This window comes from Gymnoscopelus microlampas, assembly GCF_963454915.1.
Source record: "Gymnoscopelus microlampas genome assembly, chromosome: 9".
Taxonomy (NCBI): domain Eukaryota; kingdom Metazoa; phylum Chordata; class Actinopteri; order Myctophiformes; family Myctophidae; genus Gymnoscopelus; species Gymnoscopelus microlampas.
This window is the reverse complement of record NC_139946.1, coordinates 19287817-19302925: the sequence shown is the minus strand read 5'-3', so window position 1 is coordinate 19302925 and position 15109 is coordinate 19287817. Positions and strand designations below refer to the sequence as shown.

Genomic DNA, 15109 nt, shown 5'->3' with positions numbered 1-15109 from the left:
AGCAAACATTGGTCGAGCCTCACGTGACACTTGACAATACGGTGAAATAGTGTGATCTGATTGGCTAGTGACATATAACAGGCTATAAATACATGTGTCACTTTGAAAGAGTCTTTGCCTCTTTCAAAGTGAGGTAAGACAGGAATAATCACTAAATGGCTGAGAAATGGCGGATACTGTAACAATTGGATAGGACACTTACACAGACAGGACAGATAGGACACTTACACAGACAGGACGGATAGGACACTTACATAGACAGGACGGATAGGACAATTATACAGACAGGACGGATAGGACACTTATACAGACAGGACGGATAGGACACTTATACAGACAGGACGGATAGGACACGGATAGGACACTTATACAGACAGGATGGATAGGACAGTTATACAGACGGATAGGACACTTGTGTCATGTTACTATGACACAGTAACATGTTCTATTTTTTGTAAGAATTAGAACATAAGAATTAGAACATTCCCAACATTCCCAACACAAGTCTGCTGGCGGAGACTTGTGCTCCGAGGAGCACTTTTTCTAGTTATTATTATTATTATATTATTATTATTATTATTATTATTATTATTATTATTATTATTATTATTATATAATGATGATACAGTGTCTGAAGAACCAGATCAAAATAATTATTCTTGTATACACAATTATGTTACAATGAATGAAGAAACCATGAGCCTTACCTGAACCTTCAACACGCACAGTGGGAGATGACTGCACTCTTGTGGTTGATTAATTGAAAAGCATCCTTGTACTGTAGGCTAGCAGTTGTGTTTGTCGGTTATTCTGTGTGGTTTGTCTGTTATTTTTAAACATGAAATGACGGTGAAGTGAGTCAGGTAATGTACAAAAGTACAAAAGAGACAATGATGGTAAGAGTTCTGCTTCCAACTTAAATCGTATACTCTTCCTTTTGTGAATTATGGTGGAAATATAAAATCACTATAACAGAGTAAACAGACGTGTGGTGAGGAGTTAGTATCACTTCTTCTAGACAATGACAGATTGATAAATAAATATGTCCGGATGCCCGGATCTGTATGATTTTGTAAATAGTAGTAGCTATGAAAACCACTGTGAATCGGTACATATTTAAACAGATTGCGCTGTAAAAAAAAACATTTGTGTGATGGAGTGGGAACCTGAAAGTCATTAGTGAGTGACCGCCAGGTGCGTCTGGTTGTTGCACAGACAGTGCGCAACCATAGTGCGCAACGCTGCAAAGTGGGCGTACGTTTTCCAGCCTGCAGTTAAAGGTTCGCTGTGACTGTAGGCCTAATGTAGGCTAGCCTTATAGTCCGGGAGTCATGGGGCTTAACGTGGTTTCGTCGGTTAAAGTTTTTTTCTCAACTGATTCTTGCTGCTGGGGATCCCCTCTTAAGGATTCAAGAGGGTGCCCGGTGAAATCCCTTGGGCATTTTTTATTATTAACCCCTTAATGCCCAAAACACTAAATTCACCCAAAATAGACTTCTATGGTATTTCATGCAAAATACTTGATCTAATTGCTTAAAATGTGCTTTCTACAGTGTGTATCCATGTAAGTGGATGTGTACAGTGCATTAGATTTAATATTTGTAAACTTTTAAATATGAACCCCTTCATTCCCAGAACAACTTAATCTTTAAACTGTGATATTGTGAAATAGAACATGCACAGAAATCAAATCAAATGCATCAGATCTGCTTTCTACTAAGTCTAATAGTGGAGCTGGTCATGTTTCCTTTTGGATGAATGCATATTAACCCTTTGAGGCCAACCATCTTTTAGTCATTAACCCTTAAATGCCCAAAACGTTTTGTATGGCATTTTATGCAAAAATATTGATTTAGCGCATCAAATTTGATTTCTACAGTGTTTATCAATGAACGTGGATGTGTAAAATTTTGTTTTTTGATTTCACATTAGAACATTTCATAGATATTAACTCCTTCACACCCGAAGCACCAAAATCCATTAAAAATGTTGATTTATGACATGTTATGCACAGTAAATCAATTAGAAAAAAATGCCCAAGGGATTTCACTGGGCACCCTCTTGAATCCTTAAGAGGGGACCCCCAGCAGCAAGAATCAGTTGTGAAAAAAACTTTAACCGACGAAACCACGTTCAGCCAAAAATCACCCTTTGACTCCCGGAATATTAGCCTGACACTCAGTCTGAATTTTCATTTCGTTTCACTCCATTATTCGGCTAGTGATTTAGGGGCTGGAGCCAGGCTAGGCTCAATTTTGCACTGAAGCAAGGTGGCCCACACACGCGCATGCATGCATGCCTAAACACACACACACACACACACACACACACACACACACACACACACACACACACACACACACACACACACACACACACACACACACACACACACACACACACACACACACGCACACACACTGAAGCACTCTGTAGGGTAGTTAGGCTAAGTTATTTATAAAAAAGATCAAGTTGTATGGTTTCTGAGCTATTCATTCTTTGGGTCAGTATTGTGGTTACTGGTTAGTTGTGTGTTAATCTCTCAAGAACAGATTCTCGTTCTGCTCTAGTAAAAACAGCAGAGGGCGCTGTTTTTCCTTTTCATTTGGCGATGGGTTCCCAGATTGGTTGTGTGTTGGCTTTCCTGGTCATTTCATCAGAACCACCAGATAAGAGGGTGAAGTGAGCCACCTGTAGCCCAACATAGAAACGTAGCTGCACTGAACAGGTCTCCCTGTGATACTGGTTCTCAAAGTGGGGTCCAGGCACTCTGGGGACCACCAGGGGTCCTTGGGAAGGAGGGTTCCAGGAGGTCCCTAGTTAAAAGGGGGAGGCCATAGCTGAGTGGTTAGTGAGCCTGCCTGGGGAGCCAGGGGCCCTGGTTGTTCCAGGTACAATTCAAGGCCAGGCCAGCAATGTGTCGATTTGTGACCCTGAGCAATACTCTTAATCCCTAATTGCTCCCCGAGTGCCGCACAATGGCTGCTCACTGTTCCTAGTTGTTATAGGATGGGTAAGATGCAGAGGACAAATTTCACATTATGTGCAAATATACTGTGACAAATAAATCCCCAAGGCGTGGGGCCCATATTAAAAAAAGAGAGGAGAAAAAAAGATGGATATAGGAACCTAATAGCCCTTACAGGTCTGTAGCTCTGAGAGTGAACAAAATGGAACCGAATAGACACTTACTGGTCCAAATTGGTTACATTTTGCACACTTTCAGAGTTATGGGGGTCTGTGGCCTAGGGCCAGGGGTCCTTGGAATTAAAACGTCTTAGAATCACTGCTCTATGAACTGTGAATATGAATAATTAGACCAGATCTTGAGTGTGTCCAGGCTGCCTTCATTAATGATACACACTCACTCTTCACCAGTGGTGTAAAGTAACTATACTGTAAGTACATGTACTCAAGTGCTGTACTTAACGTACAATTTTGGAATTTCCAATTTTCAATTTGTACTTGTATTTCTACTTGATCCGTGGACAGGACAGTTACTAGTGACTTTGTAGATTTTGATTATAATTACAAAACATAAATTAACCACTTCAGCCCTATTTAAACTTTGGCTCATTTTAGAAGAAGGCTGATGCACACCTCAAAAGTTGGTGACAGGTGCGTAGGACAGAAAGTGCATTATGTTCAGAAGGGGATCTTTGATAATGACATCAAAGAAAAGGACACGCACACACTGTCTGGAACTTGCAAAAAAATTGCTCTTTATTCAAGATTTCGGTCATTAGCCCTTTCATCATTGTCTGTCCTGATGAAGGTCTAACGACCGAAACGTCAAATAAAGAGCACATTTTTTGGGGAAGTTCCAGACAGTGTGCGGGTCCTTTTCTTTGATGTTATTATCAAAGATCCCCTTTTGAATTTAGGCTCTTTGAAAATAGCCAATCTACAAGCTCACAACATGTCGTGATGTGTTGTGAGCTTGTAGATCTGGTATTTTCAAAAGATTTTTTAAATCAGTTTTACACATAACTTGTGACATTCTGCATAATGAGTACTTTTACTTTTGCTACATTTTGTACTTTTACTCAAGTACGTTTTGATTACGGGACTGTTACTTGTAACAGACATTCCTACTTTGCAGTAGGACTGTAGATACTTTACTTAAGTAAAAAATGTGAGTAGCCTACTTTTCCCACCACTTTTCCTCACACTCTGCTTGTCATTGAAATGGAGCATGAAACTAGCATGAGTTTACCTGGCAATCATTAACCACTTATGGTAATCCCCTATATGCATTGTTCCGGAGGGGTCTATACTAGCCCTAGTAGCCCCCCATCTTTTTCCCCTCTATCCCAAATCTCTTCACCGAAAATAGCCCGTCAAGAAGCTCACAATGCATCACAATGTGACAGTTTTTTTTCTGTTTTAGGAAATTGCAGATCTACAGGCAATCTACATAAATGTTTTCACAATTTTGACATTTTGTTTTTAGTTTTTAACAAAAAAGAAAATATATATAAGCAGGGGACTTGTTCCAGCTATTACTGCACTGTAATTTTAATGAGCCTATACTCTTCTTTGCTTCAGACTGACTCCAGCCTCTCAATCATAAGTCACCAAAGGATTACTCAGTTGAGTTGTTTGTAACTCTGTATACTCCGCTGTAGTTACACTTGTTTCAAAGCTGCTCTGGTATCCATGGTCCTCTCACCACCAGCCATGATGTGTTGACTCTCTTGTGTCTGTTGTTGTGATGGATTGGTTCATTGATCCGTGGACAGGGACATTCCTTGCCTGTCCAGAGACAAGGAGCTTTGTTTGACTTTGCCTGAAAAGAGAGAGGAGCCTCAAAGGATGAAGACATCTCAGAATTGGGTCTGTTTTTTTATTCTGTCAAAAGGAAAGGGGGCTATAGATCTACTTTAGCTGCTTTAAGAAAAATATGAATTCTATGGCTTTATGAAATGGAGGTGCCCCACAGCAACTCTTGGTGAGTGTTAAGCCCCACTTCAACATGAGACAAATAGTGAAAATAGCCAATCTACAAGCTCACAACGTGTCACATCATGATGGGTAGTGAGTTTGTAGATCTGCTAATTCTGCTATTTTTTGAAAATGTTGAAACTCTTTGAACATGTTTGAACATTTTTGCATATAATCACATGTATAAAATAGCAATGCCAGGATGAATTTGGTTAGTGCAACATTTATAGATGTTGTTGTATATAAAACATACTTGATATTTATTATTACCTGTCCAAAAAATAAATAACTATACAGTAGTGAGGACTTTGAAGTCATGTCAATTTATTTATAAAGAACATTTAAAAATAGCAAAAGTTAACTAACATACTTTACAATGAATGCAGGTCAAGTAAAACAATTAAAACACAATACATAAATAAAAATAATGATTATGAAATAAATAGTGGAAAACATTACAACTTAATCGTTTTATAGGCTACGGAAAAACTGATATCTGATGATATATGATTAGTTAAGGTTTAGTTACTAGCATTAATTAGCATTTGTGAAGTAACGTGTTAATCTCTCCAGGAGAAAAAAAAGATGATTGGCCCAGGGGCCTACTTGAGTCATTTAATGCAGTGGTTCCAGCTAAATAATTGATAGTTAGGAACCAAATGGACCCTTATGGGTCTGTAACTCCGACCCTTACAGGTCTGTTTGGTTCCATTTGTACACTCTCAGAGTTACGGAGGCCTAATAGCATTTGAAACTGGGGATCCTTGAAATCTAAACATTTGACAAACAGTGATGCAGGCGGTGAGGTCAGACCTGATGAGAACCTCACCCTGCAGCTCCTGGAAGACGCGTTCGCCCGCCACTCTGCCTCCAGAGCTGATCTACAGACCCAAGAACAGAGAGAAGGAAGACCAGAACACAGAATGGGCTTTGAGGAGTTACAGGAGGCGCTGAGATCCATAACGGGTCCTGATAGTGAGGCCGGTTGGCTGGAGAGGTTCTTCCATGAGGTAACACGTGTGTGTGTGTGTGTGTGTGTGTGTGTGTGTGTGTGTGTGTGTGTGTGTGTGTGTGTGTGTGTGTGTGTGTGTGTGTGTGTGTGTGTGTGTGTGTGTGTGTGTGTATGTGTGCAATGTGTGAAAGCACTGGTAAAGAGAATGGTCAAGAATACTGTTGTTTTTGTAATAATTCCGCCTCCTTATTTCTATTCTCCTTTTGACTTTGATTGGTCTATTCTACCGGTTTTCAAAATGGAGGTAAAACTGTTACAACTGTGACAACATGACACGATGCAACGTCTTGTGAGTGAGCATGTACATGTAGATCTGCTATTTTCGCAATTTTTTAAACAAATATGTCTTATTACATGCACAAAATAGGAGCACCAGGTTGAAAGCGGTAAATTTCACTATGAATTCACCAGCTACAGTAGAAGGTAGTCCAATGACAGAATGTACATACATGTAATAAGAACTACTTGGGAGCAATGCCAGTCGGGAACGATGCAAGTTGGGAACACTGGCCTCTCTGGTTATGCAATACCCATTGCACTCGTACCCATCTGTCTATATGGAGATCTCTATATCTGTCGGTCTGTGCCCCTTTTATGCCCATATGGAGTTCCGTGTCAGGCATGCAACAAATATGGAGTCCAGGCTAGTCTATGACGTCAGTAAGATGTAATATTAATGATGTCAGGGTTCTCCATACAGTATATGGGGTTTTCAGTTTCAGTTTTCAGATTTAGGGATAGTTTTCTGTTGATCCGCTGATCCCACCGACTTCCTACTCGGCACATCACTCCATCAGGTCCTCGGAAATACGTACGCTGAGTTTGAAGTTGACCGGTCGGGCAGTTCTCGAGACATGCTGGTGGTGACTCCCACACGCATACATAGATTTTGTGAATTTATAGAAGGATGACTATTCAGATTCAGAGGTCTCACTATTCCCACCTAAAGTACAGACAGAATTTTTGAATTTTGTATTTTGTATCTATATCAACTAAGATCTTCTTTTATGGGGGTCCCTGGCATCAAATCTTTTCAAATTGAGGGTCCACGGCCTAATATCAACTTTTGGGTCCCTTGACATGAAAATGTTTGAGAGCCACTGATCTAGAGATATTACGATTTGTCACAACAGAAAAGCATATATTTTTCTATTGATTCATTCGTTGGTAACCAACAGGTGGATATCAGCCGTACTACAGGCCGTGTGGAGGACTACCTGCTTGAGCAGCACAGGGAGAGAGGACGCTTATCCATCCCCAGAGACGCTGTTGTAGACACTGAGCCACGCATCACACACTGCACTCATAACAAAGTATGGGGGCATTACAGCCACTGGTGCTCATGCACTTTTGTTTGACCGCACTTATTATAAGTCATTGTCTCCGCCAGGAGACTATGTTTTCATTCTCGTCCTTCCGTGTGTCCACCAAGCTAACATTGGTCAAGCTTCACGTGACACGTGACAATATGTTGAAAGGGTGTGCTTTGATTGGCTAGCGAGACGCATGATGGAATAGAGACCTATAAATAGGTGTGTCACTTCAAAAGATCATTTATATCTTTTGAAGTGAGGTAAGACAGGATTAATCAGGAACAGTACTGGCGGAGACCTGTGCTCCGAGGAGCACATTTTCTAGTTATGAAATGTTTCATATATAATATTAATTATAACTAGAAAAAGTGCTCCTCGGAGCACAACTCTCCGCCAGAAGACTTGTGTTGGTTCGAAGGTCGCAAAGGTCGCTATCCCTCTTGTATATGTAAGTGTCCTATCCATCCTGTCTGGGTAAGTGTCCTCTTCCGTTCATTCTGTGTAAGTGTCCTATCCCTCCTGTCCTATCCGTCCTGTCTATGTAAGTGTCATATCCCTCCTGTCTATATAAGTGTCCTATCTGTCCTATCTGTCCAATAAGACAGATAGGAACAATTGGACCGCGACTACTTGACTACTTCCGGTTCGAAGGTCTGGGAGTGAGCTAGTGGCCGGATTTTCGGTATTGGAATCTGGCTTATCACAGTGACACATGTATTTATAGGTCGCTATCCCTCTTGTATATGTAAGTGTCCTATCCAACCTGTCTGGGTAAGTGTCCTCTTCCGTTCTGTCTGTGTGAGTGTCCTATCCCTCCTGTCTGTATAAGTGTCCTATGTCATATCCCTCCTGTCTATATAAATGTCCTATCTGTCCTATCTGCCAATTATGTATCAGCCATGCAGCCATTTCATGGTTCCCGTCTTACCCAAGCCCCCAGAGCCGCTGAGAAATCTTGAAGCTGCCACCCCAGTGGCCAAAGCTGGAACTGCAGGCGGGGAGAAATACATGCGCGAGCAAAACATACTGATATATATTTATATATAGAGATATAAATATGTAAACATATTATACATAAATACATATGCATTTACATATACATAGGCATCTCCAGTGAATTTCATAAATATCTCGCGTTCAATCCTTGACACACGGGCTGCCGTAGAACGCAAAAATGACACTAGTGCGCATGCTCATAACTTTACGCCAACCCAAAACCGTCTCAATAATTCTACTTCCGGCAGGCTTCCGGGTGCTTCAAAACGCCAGTGAGCACATTCATTGAAATGATAGCTGGGGGCGGGGCAATCCTCCCTCTAGTTATATTATACCTCTATGGTCTTACCTCACTCTGACAGTGGCAGAGACACTGTCAGAGTGATGCCATGTATATATAGGCCCGGTGGCGTCACTAGCCAATCAGATCACAGTATTTCACGTGTCACGTGAGGCTTGACCAATCGGTGTGTCATGTTTAGAAAGTGAAAACGCAGTGATAACAATACTCTCCTGGCGGAGAGTAATAATTAGGGATGCACCAATATATCGGCCGTATATCAGTATCGGACGATATCGGACGAATGCTCATCAGCATTTCAGCAAATACACTGGCATTCATCGTTCATTCATTTATTTGTTGTTGTGACGCATACATTTTGCGCTTGCTATGTTGGAGTGTTGGTTATCTGCAGTCTACCAATCTTCACATTTGGAACAGATATTTTTTGTAATTATTTGGTTTCCCTGGCAGAAAAGGGGGGATGAACAAAATAAACAAATATCGGTATCAGCTATTGGCCAAATTATTATTTTAAACATCCTATAGGCTATCGGCCCAGAATTTCCATATCGGTGCATCCCTAGTTATGATTATTGTTATGATGCATTATGAGGATTTATGAGTGCTTATATTATTATAACTATAATTAGGCTATACAGTGCTAACCAGGTTATAATGCATTATAAGTAGCCTATGTTTATAATGTGTAATAGACTTGGGCTTCATAGAAGGTGTTAAGAATGTCATTAAAATAAATATCAATGTGTCCTATGCAGCGGCAGCCGATTACGCGCGTGGTGGCTGTTCCCTCTCCTCCCCCCCTCCGCTACATCAGTGTTAGTAAGGCTGGGATGCTCACTGTCCTGAACACTCGACTACACATCCTTAGGACTCTGCAGGTGAGTGCTCTGATGGTCTGATGCAGCGCATAATCCAGCAGTAAATGCATTGTGATGTCAGAGTGCGGTCTAGCCAACTCCAACTCGGGACTCCTGAATCGTTGCCCTCCACACTCTCCATCTCCGTGCATCTATGTAGCTGGTGGTGGTGGTGCGCTTTCTTGCCTTTCCTGGCATTGCCCTGGGTTGGTTCCCATAGTGTCAGTTTGCTTGCCAGCAGTTCCGGGTGCCTCACATGGACGGACCAGTAGTGCCCTGCCTGCCTCATCCTTCTCTCTCTGACTTTGTCTGTGACCCGTGGTACGTCCCCTTAGAGGACCACATTTCTGATGCGGTCAGTCCATGTGACACCCACAGTATAGTGCCATTCGTAGCATTCTTGTGTAGACTCCATCCAGGGCCCTTTCCTGTTGTGCTGTGAGGGTTCCCATGTAATTAAAAACTAAATCAAAGCAAAGAAAAGCCGATCTACAATGCACATTGTGGGCTTCTAGAGTGGCTATTTTTGCAAGTTTGAATTTTCTGTGTCAATTCGTTGATATATAACAAATTCAAATATTTAAAAAAAACATGCGTCTCAATTATTAATTTAATCGAGAGTTAGCCATAGAAAAGTTACTAAGAATATAATTGATAGCCCTAGTCTGATGCATACATTAGAAAGATCTTGGTGTTCTTGCGATGTCCACCATTTTGATAAACAAGCACGGCAGCGCTTTTTTATTTGTATACAAAAACTTTAAATAGCAACACATTTAAGAATTAAATGTGATATTGAGCCAGAAGACATGGCCTATTATTGAGTGGTACTTTTCAAACTGGATATATCACTTTTTTTATCACACCTATGTTCTGTACATCTGATCCTCAGCTGGCCGGGGACCCAGCAGCGGACGGGAGTTCCAGGAAACCGTTTAAGGGATGGACCACGGACGCCGTCTACATGGCACATGCCCACAAGGTTGCCATAGCAACCAGCTACAACGACATCCATATTGTTGACGTGACCACGTCCGCAGTCTCTGAGGATATCCACTTGTATGGTAGAGAGTCATACTGATGTATTTATTATTTAGATTAGTTTAACTGTCAATATGATGTAGTGTGACCGGCATTGATGATGACATACTGGTATTACGTTTTTCAGTCTTTCTTTGAACTCTTTCTGAAACTTTCGTTCAAGGTTTTTTGGCTCTGCCAACTGCTCTTTGCTACTGGCATGATGCAAAGGTAAGACTATAAAGTCCCCCACCCCCACCACCACCATCATCAACGCATCTGAATTGTTCATTTATATAACATTAATTTATACTTTTGCGGGTGACTGTCTAGGTCAGGTTTCGCAATGGGACTGTCCTGTTTAGGTAATAAAGGTTAAATAAAATACAATAAAAGTTGAACCCACTGATGTTGTAAGCCTGTTGTGTTCTATCCTAGCATCCAGAGCAGCATCCTCTGCTGCTGTGGGGGGATGAGAAGGGAGGAGCCCACCTCATGAGGTTCCTGAAGCCCTCTAGAATAGAGAACCCCTTCACTGAAGACACCTCCACCCGCAAGATCTACATGCCAGTAGGCCTGACCTCATAATCTATTCACTAACAGTGCTTAAAGGAGCACTTCACCCATTTTCGCTATCTTCATATAATTAGTCCTCACTCATGCTCATTACAAGGTGGTATAATTTCTTTCTTTCTGGATAGTTCAGAAACCTGCCTACCAAATCATCGAAGGGGATTCCAAGCTCATAGAAACGTACAGCCTTTCTCTTCCTGTAAAGTTAGCATGCTAAAATAGAATCCCTTGTTCTAGCATTAATTAAAAAGAAAAGTTTGAAATCTTATTTGAAATGACCAAACCTGTCTAACGATGTCATTCTTCCGCCGTAATCTGAAGACTCACCTCTTCAGACTCCACCTTAGCCCGTAGCACTTGCCGCTAGCCTCGATGACCTTGCAGGCTTATGCAAAGGCTAAAATATAATTTAGATAGCATGTTATGTTGACAGATGCCAGGTAATTTGTAGACCTGGCATCCTATAGTGTGTGTGAATAGTTTCAATGTACAGATTATTGATCTTTTTACATTATACTGTTTAGGCCGGTGATACGTTCTTGGTTTATCTATGATCCTAGATTACTATTTCTATGCATTTGATGTAATACCTCGTGTTTTCCTTGCTTACTGTAAATCGCTCTGGATTAAGAGTGTCTGCTAAATGCCTAATTTGTAAATTGGTAGGCAGGTTTCTGAACTGTCCAGCCCTCCTCTGTGACACAGAGTGAGTAGATCATAGAAATGGTGCCATCTGGACCACTAGGTTGAAGATAGGTTGAAAATGGGTAAAGTGGTCCTTTAACTCAAGTTGGAGTTGTCTTGCAGTTATTTGTATCGGTAGGCTCACAGGGAAATTGGTGAAAAGTAAAAGAAAATAATGAATATCATTTCATAATGACTCACAGAGCCTGCTTGGTGACATCAAGCGCCTGGTGTCCTACCATCACATTCCAAACATCCACCATGAACCAATCAACAGAGTGATGTATGAACCCTACACTGACCTCATCCTGACATCATCAGGAAGCGACACGTCTTCTGTGGTAATCATGGATGTGTCACGCAGGCTGAAGCCTTACATTTGGAGGATTGACAAGGTACCTCGTCATCACTCAATGGATGATCTTATGGTGGAGGATGGCACTTATTTGTAAATCACTGTTTCTCAACGTTGGGTTTGGTGACCTCCAGGGGTCCAAATAGATATGAGTCTGTAACTCTTGCGCGTGTTCAAATGGAACCAAATGGACCGTTACTATACTACTGTATCTTATGGTCTTATGCTATGCGTATATATGTAGATATCTAGATATCTTATGTTCTCTTTGACATGCTTATTCAATGTTTAATTTTTTTCTCCTTGCTCTCCCTCTCCCTGCCCTGTAAAAAACAACCCTGTTTTCCATTTCTGGAAAACAACAAAATAATGGAGCTCATGCTAAATCAAATTTCACCCACTTCTTTACATCTATAAACCAGTGATGTGACAATGACGTTGATTCTGATTCAGTGCTTTTACACATTCTGCCTCTTGCTCTTGTGTACTTTATAGGGAGTTATGTGTTTTGACTACAGCAGGGCTCTCAAACTGGTAGTAACAGGTGGTCTGGACCCAGTGGTCAGACTGTGGAACCGCTATGTTCCTGCCCGTCCCTCTGCTACACTGGAGGGTCATCTCACCACAGTGCTGGATGTGGCTATCTACCACCCTGTTGGACAGATCTTCAGCTACTCCAGAGATGATGTGAGTCTCTCAAAACATATTTGTATTCGTATTGAACGTTGATACCCTCCTCTAGGAAACTACCCTATTTTCTAAATCCTGCAGCATTTGAGCAAAGCAGGACTTTGGGCGGAAAAAAAAATAGTTGCACTTTTTGAGAAATGTGCTTATGACGTGGACCGCTTTTAATACGTTGTCCAATCATGACTGTACACACATTCAGAGCTGCTCGTCCGAGTTGAGGGTCTCTATGCTCCACTGTCAGCCACCGAGGTATACCCACACCATACTACCACCAGCGTCCCTCCTCCTCCTCTGCCTAACAAAACAGTATATTAAACATATTATTGACTAATCATTTTGTATTCGCTATATTCATGGTGGAGTTGTATTTTCTTATATCGCTGATTTATTAATAAGCGAGTTGTGATCTAGTATTAAGCTCCACTGCCCCAGATGGAGAAAACCAGCAGCCATGCCAGCGAGGAGAGAGGTGACATCCAGGGAGGAGAAAAAGACAGTCGATGTCCGCCTGGCAGCTTGTCTATAAAACCAAAAAAATGTTTTAAGCGATAGATGGGCCATGCAGTTTGCTCAATCTTGATTAATCTTCATCAAATACACCAGAGTTTCTCAAACCTTTTAGCTCAAGACCCAAAAGAACCCCATCAAGGACCCCTAGGGGTCGCCAGACCCCACTTTTGAGAACCACACGCATGGTTGATTTGGTATTAATGTGAGGTTTTCTCTTCCATCAGGAGCTCAGGGTGTGGGACATCTCTTCTCATGCTTGTCTCAGAACCCTCCGCCTGCAGTTTCCCTGCGTGCTGCCAGGGCGCCACCCTGAGCACGGCAACTTCCCCTTCCTGTTAACCCCTCCCCTCCAGGGGAAAACCCGGCCTCATTTGTTGGTGGGATGCAAAGATTACCTCGCTCAGCTGAGGCTGGCCGAAGGGACCGAAAATCAAGATGTTGATCCCATGTTCTCTCTAAAGTGATCTACTATCTTACATATTCTACACATTCTAGCCTATTTCACATAGGCTACACTATTATGCCACCAAAATGTGGAATGTCCATCAGCCATCAAAAAGTGTGACTCCCTACCCTCCTTCAAAACCTCCATAATAGAGCACCTGTCTGCAATTTGCAACTGGACCTAGACAAGACTTCTAGCTTGCCAAAAGAAATGACCCCCCAATGTTTTTCTGTAAATATACTTTTACTGCTCCTGGATGATCTCTTGTATAGTATGAATGTATATGTCTTGATGAATTGAATACACAGGACCACAATGGAAACAAGCCCTCAGGGCTTTTTGTGAGCATTAATGTATAACTGTACCTCTGTACCTTTTGCAAATTGTTAAAAACTAAAGCATTCAATCAATCTAGAATGTCTGATACAGAAAATGCATTTTGAGGAATTATTAGTAGACTAGAGTTTCGGGGGGCTACGCCCCCCGCAACCCCAGCCGCGCACGGGGCCCAGCGTGGCCGTGTGTATATTGGGGGACCCAAATCGCCGGAGTGAAACTGTGGAAAAGTTTTTTTGAAAAAGGAAAAAATTTGAAGAAATAATATTTGTTATGTTTCAGGGGGTCCACAGGGGGTCCGCGGACCCCCTGATGGTCCACTGACCCCCTGTGGAGTGTTGGGACGCGCGGGGACACCCCTGGAACATTGCGGACCATTTCGGTGTTTTTTTTTTTTTTCATGAAGGTGGTTGCTTGTTTCTGGCGCAGGCTGTGCAAACCTGGCAACCCAGCGCATGCTGCCGCACGTTTAAGTGGCGTAGCGTCATGAGGGTCAGTGGGGCCGTGGCTCGGTCAGTGAAGACCCTGTAGTGCGGATGATATGTGGCATAGAGGGGCAGATTGTAAATCCACAGAGGAAACATCCGTGGGCTACCATTGGTTCAGCGATGTGTGCGGTCGCCCTGCGGCCCCTCCTCCTCCACCAATGTGCAGTATTGAGAGCCCTGACGTCACAACAATTGGAGCGATGGGCACTGCACTGTGGTTGGTTAGGGTACACCTAGGGCCCAGGTAGAACCCAGTTAAAGCCTGCATGGGCAAACCCAGTTAGGACCCGCCTTGGTCCCACATAAACATGGCTAGTTGGGGCCCACCTAAGGGCCAGGTAGAAGCTACTTATAGCCTGCATGGGCATCGCAGTTGGGACTGAAGTGGATGCCGCTGACATTGCTGACATGGGGTCCATATGGTTTACCCCACCTTGAAACCATATGGGAACTACGCTGGCATGCTGGCTGTAATGCAAACGCTGCATCATACCTGCAGTGTGTAGTTTGATGTTGTGTGTGTAGCAGATATACCTGCAGTGTGTAGATCAATGTCCATAGGAAAGTCAATGCCCAGCAGTG

At 42.3% G+C, this 15109-nt stretch overlaps 1 protein-coding gene across 1 annotated transcript; it reads left to right on the top strand.

Annotated features, from left to right (window-relative positions):
- Positions 1-4925: 4925 nt before the first annotated feature.
- On the top strand, positions 4926-13722 carry LOC311051433 (cilia- and flagella-associated protein 337-like; the record flags this gene model as incomplete). Its single annotated transcript, XM_084065998.1, has 10 exons — positions 4926-4951; positions 5735-5954; positions 7135-7269; positions 9325-9447; positions 10319-10490; positions 10631-10677; positions 10885-11016; positions 11907-12098; positions 12554-12745; positions 13483-13722. 10 exons carry the CDS (start codon positions 4926-4928, stop codon positions 13720-13722), a joined length of 1479 nt encoding a protein of 492 aa, XP_083922124.1.
- Positions 13723-15109: the final 1387 nt, after the last annotated feature.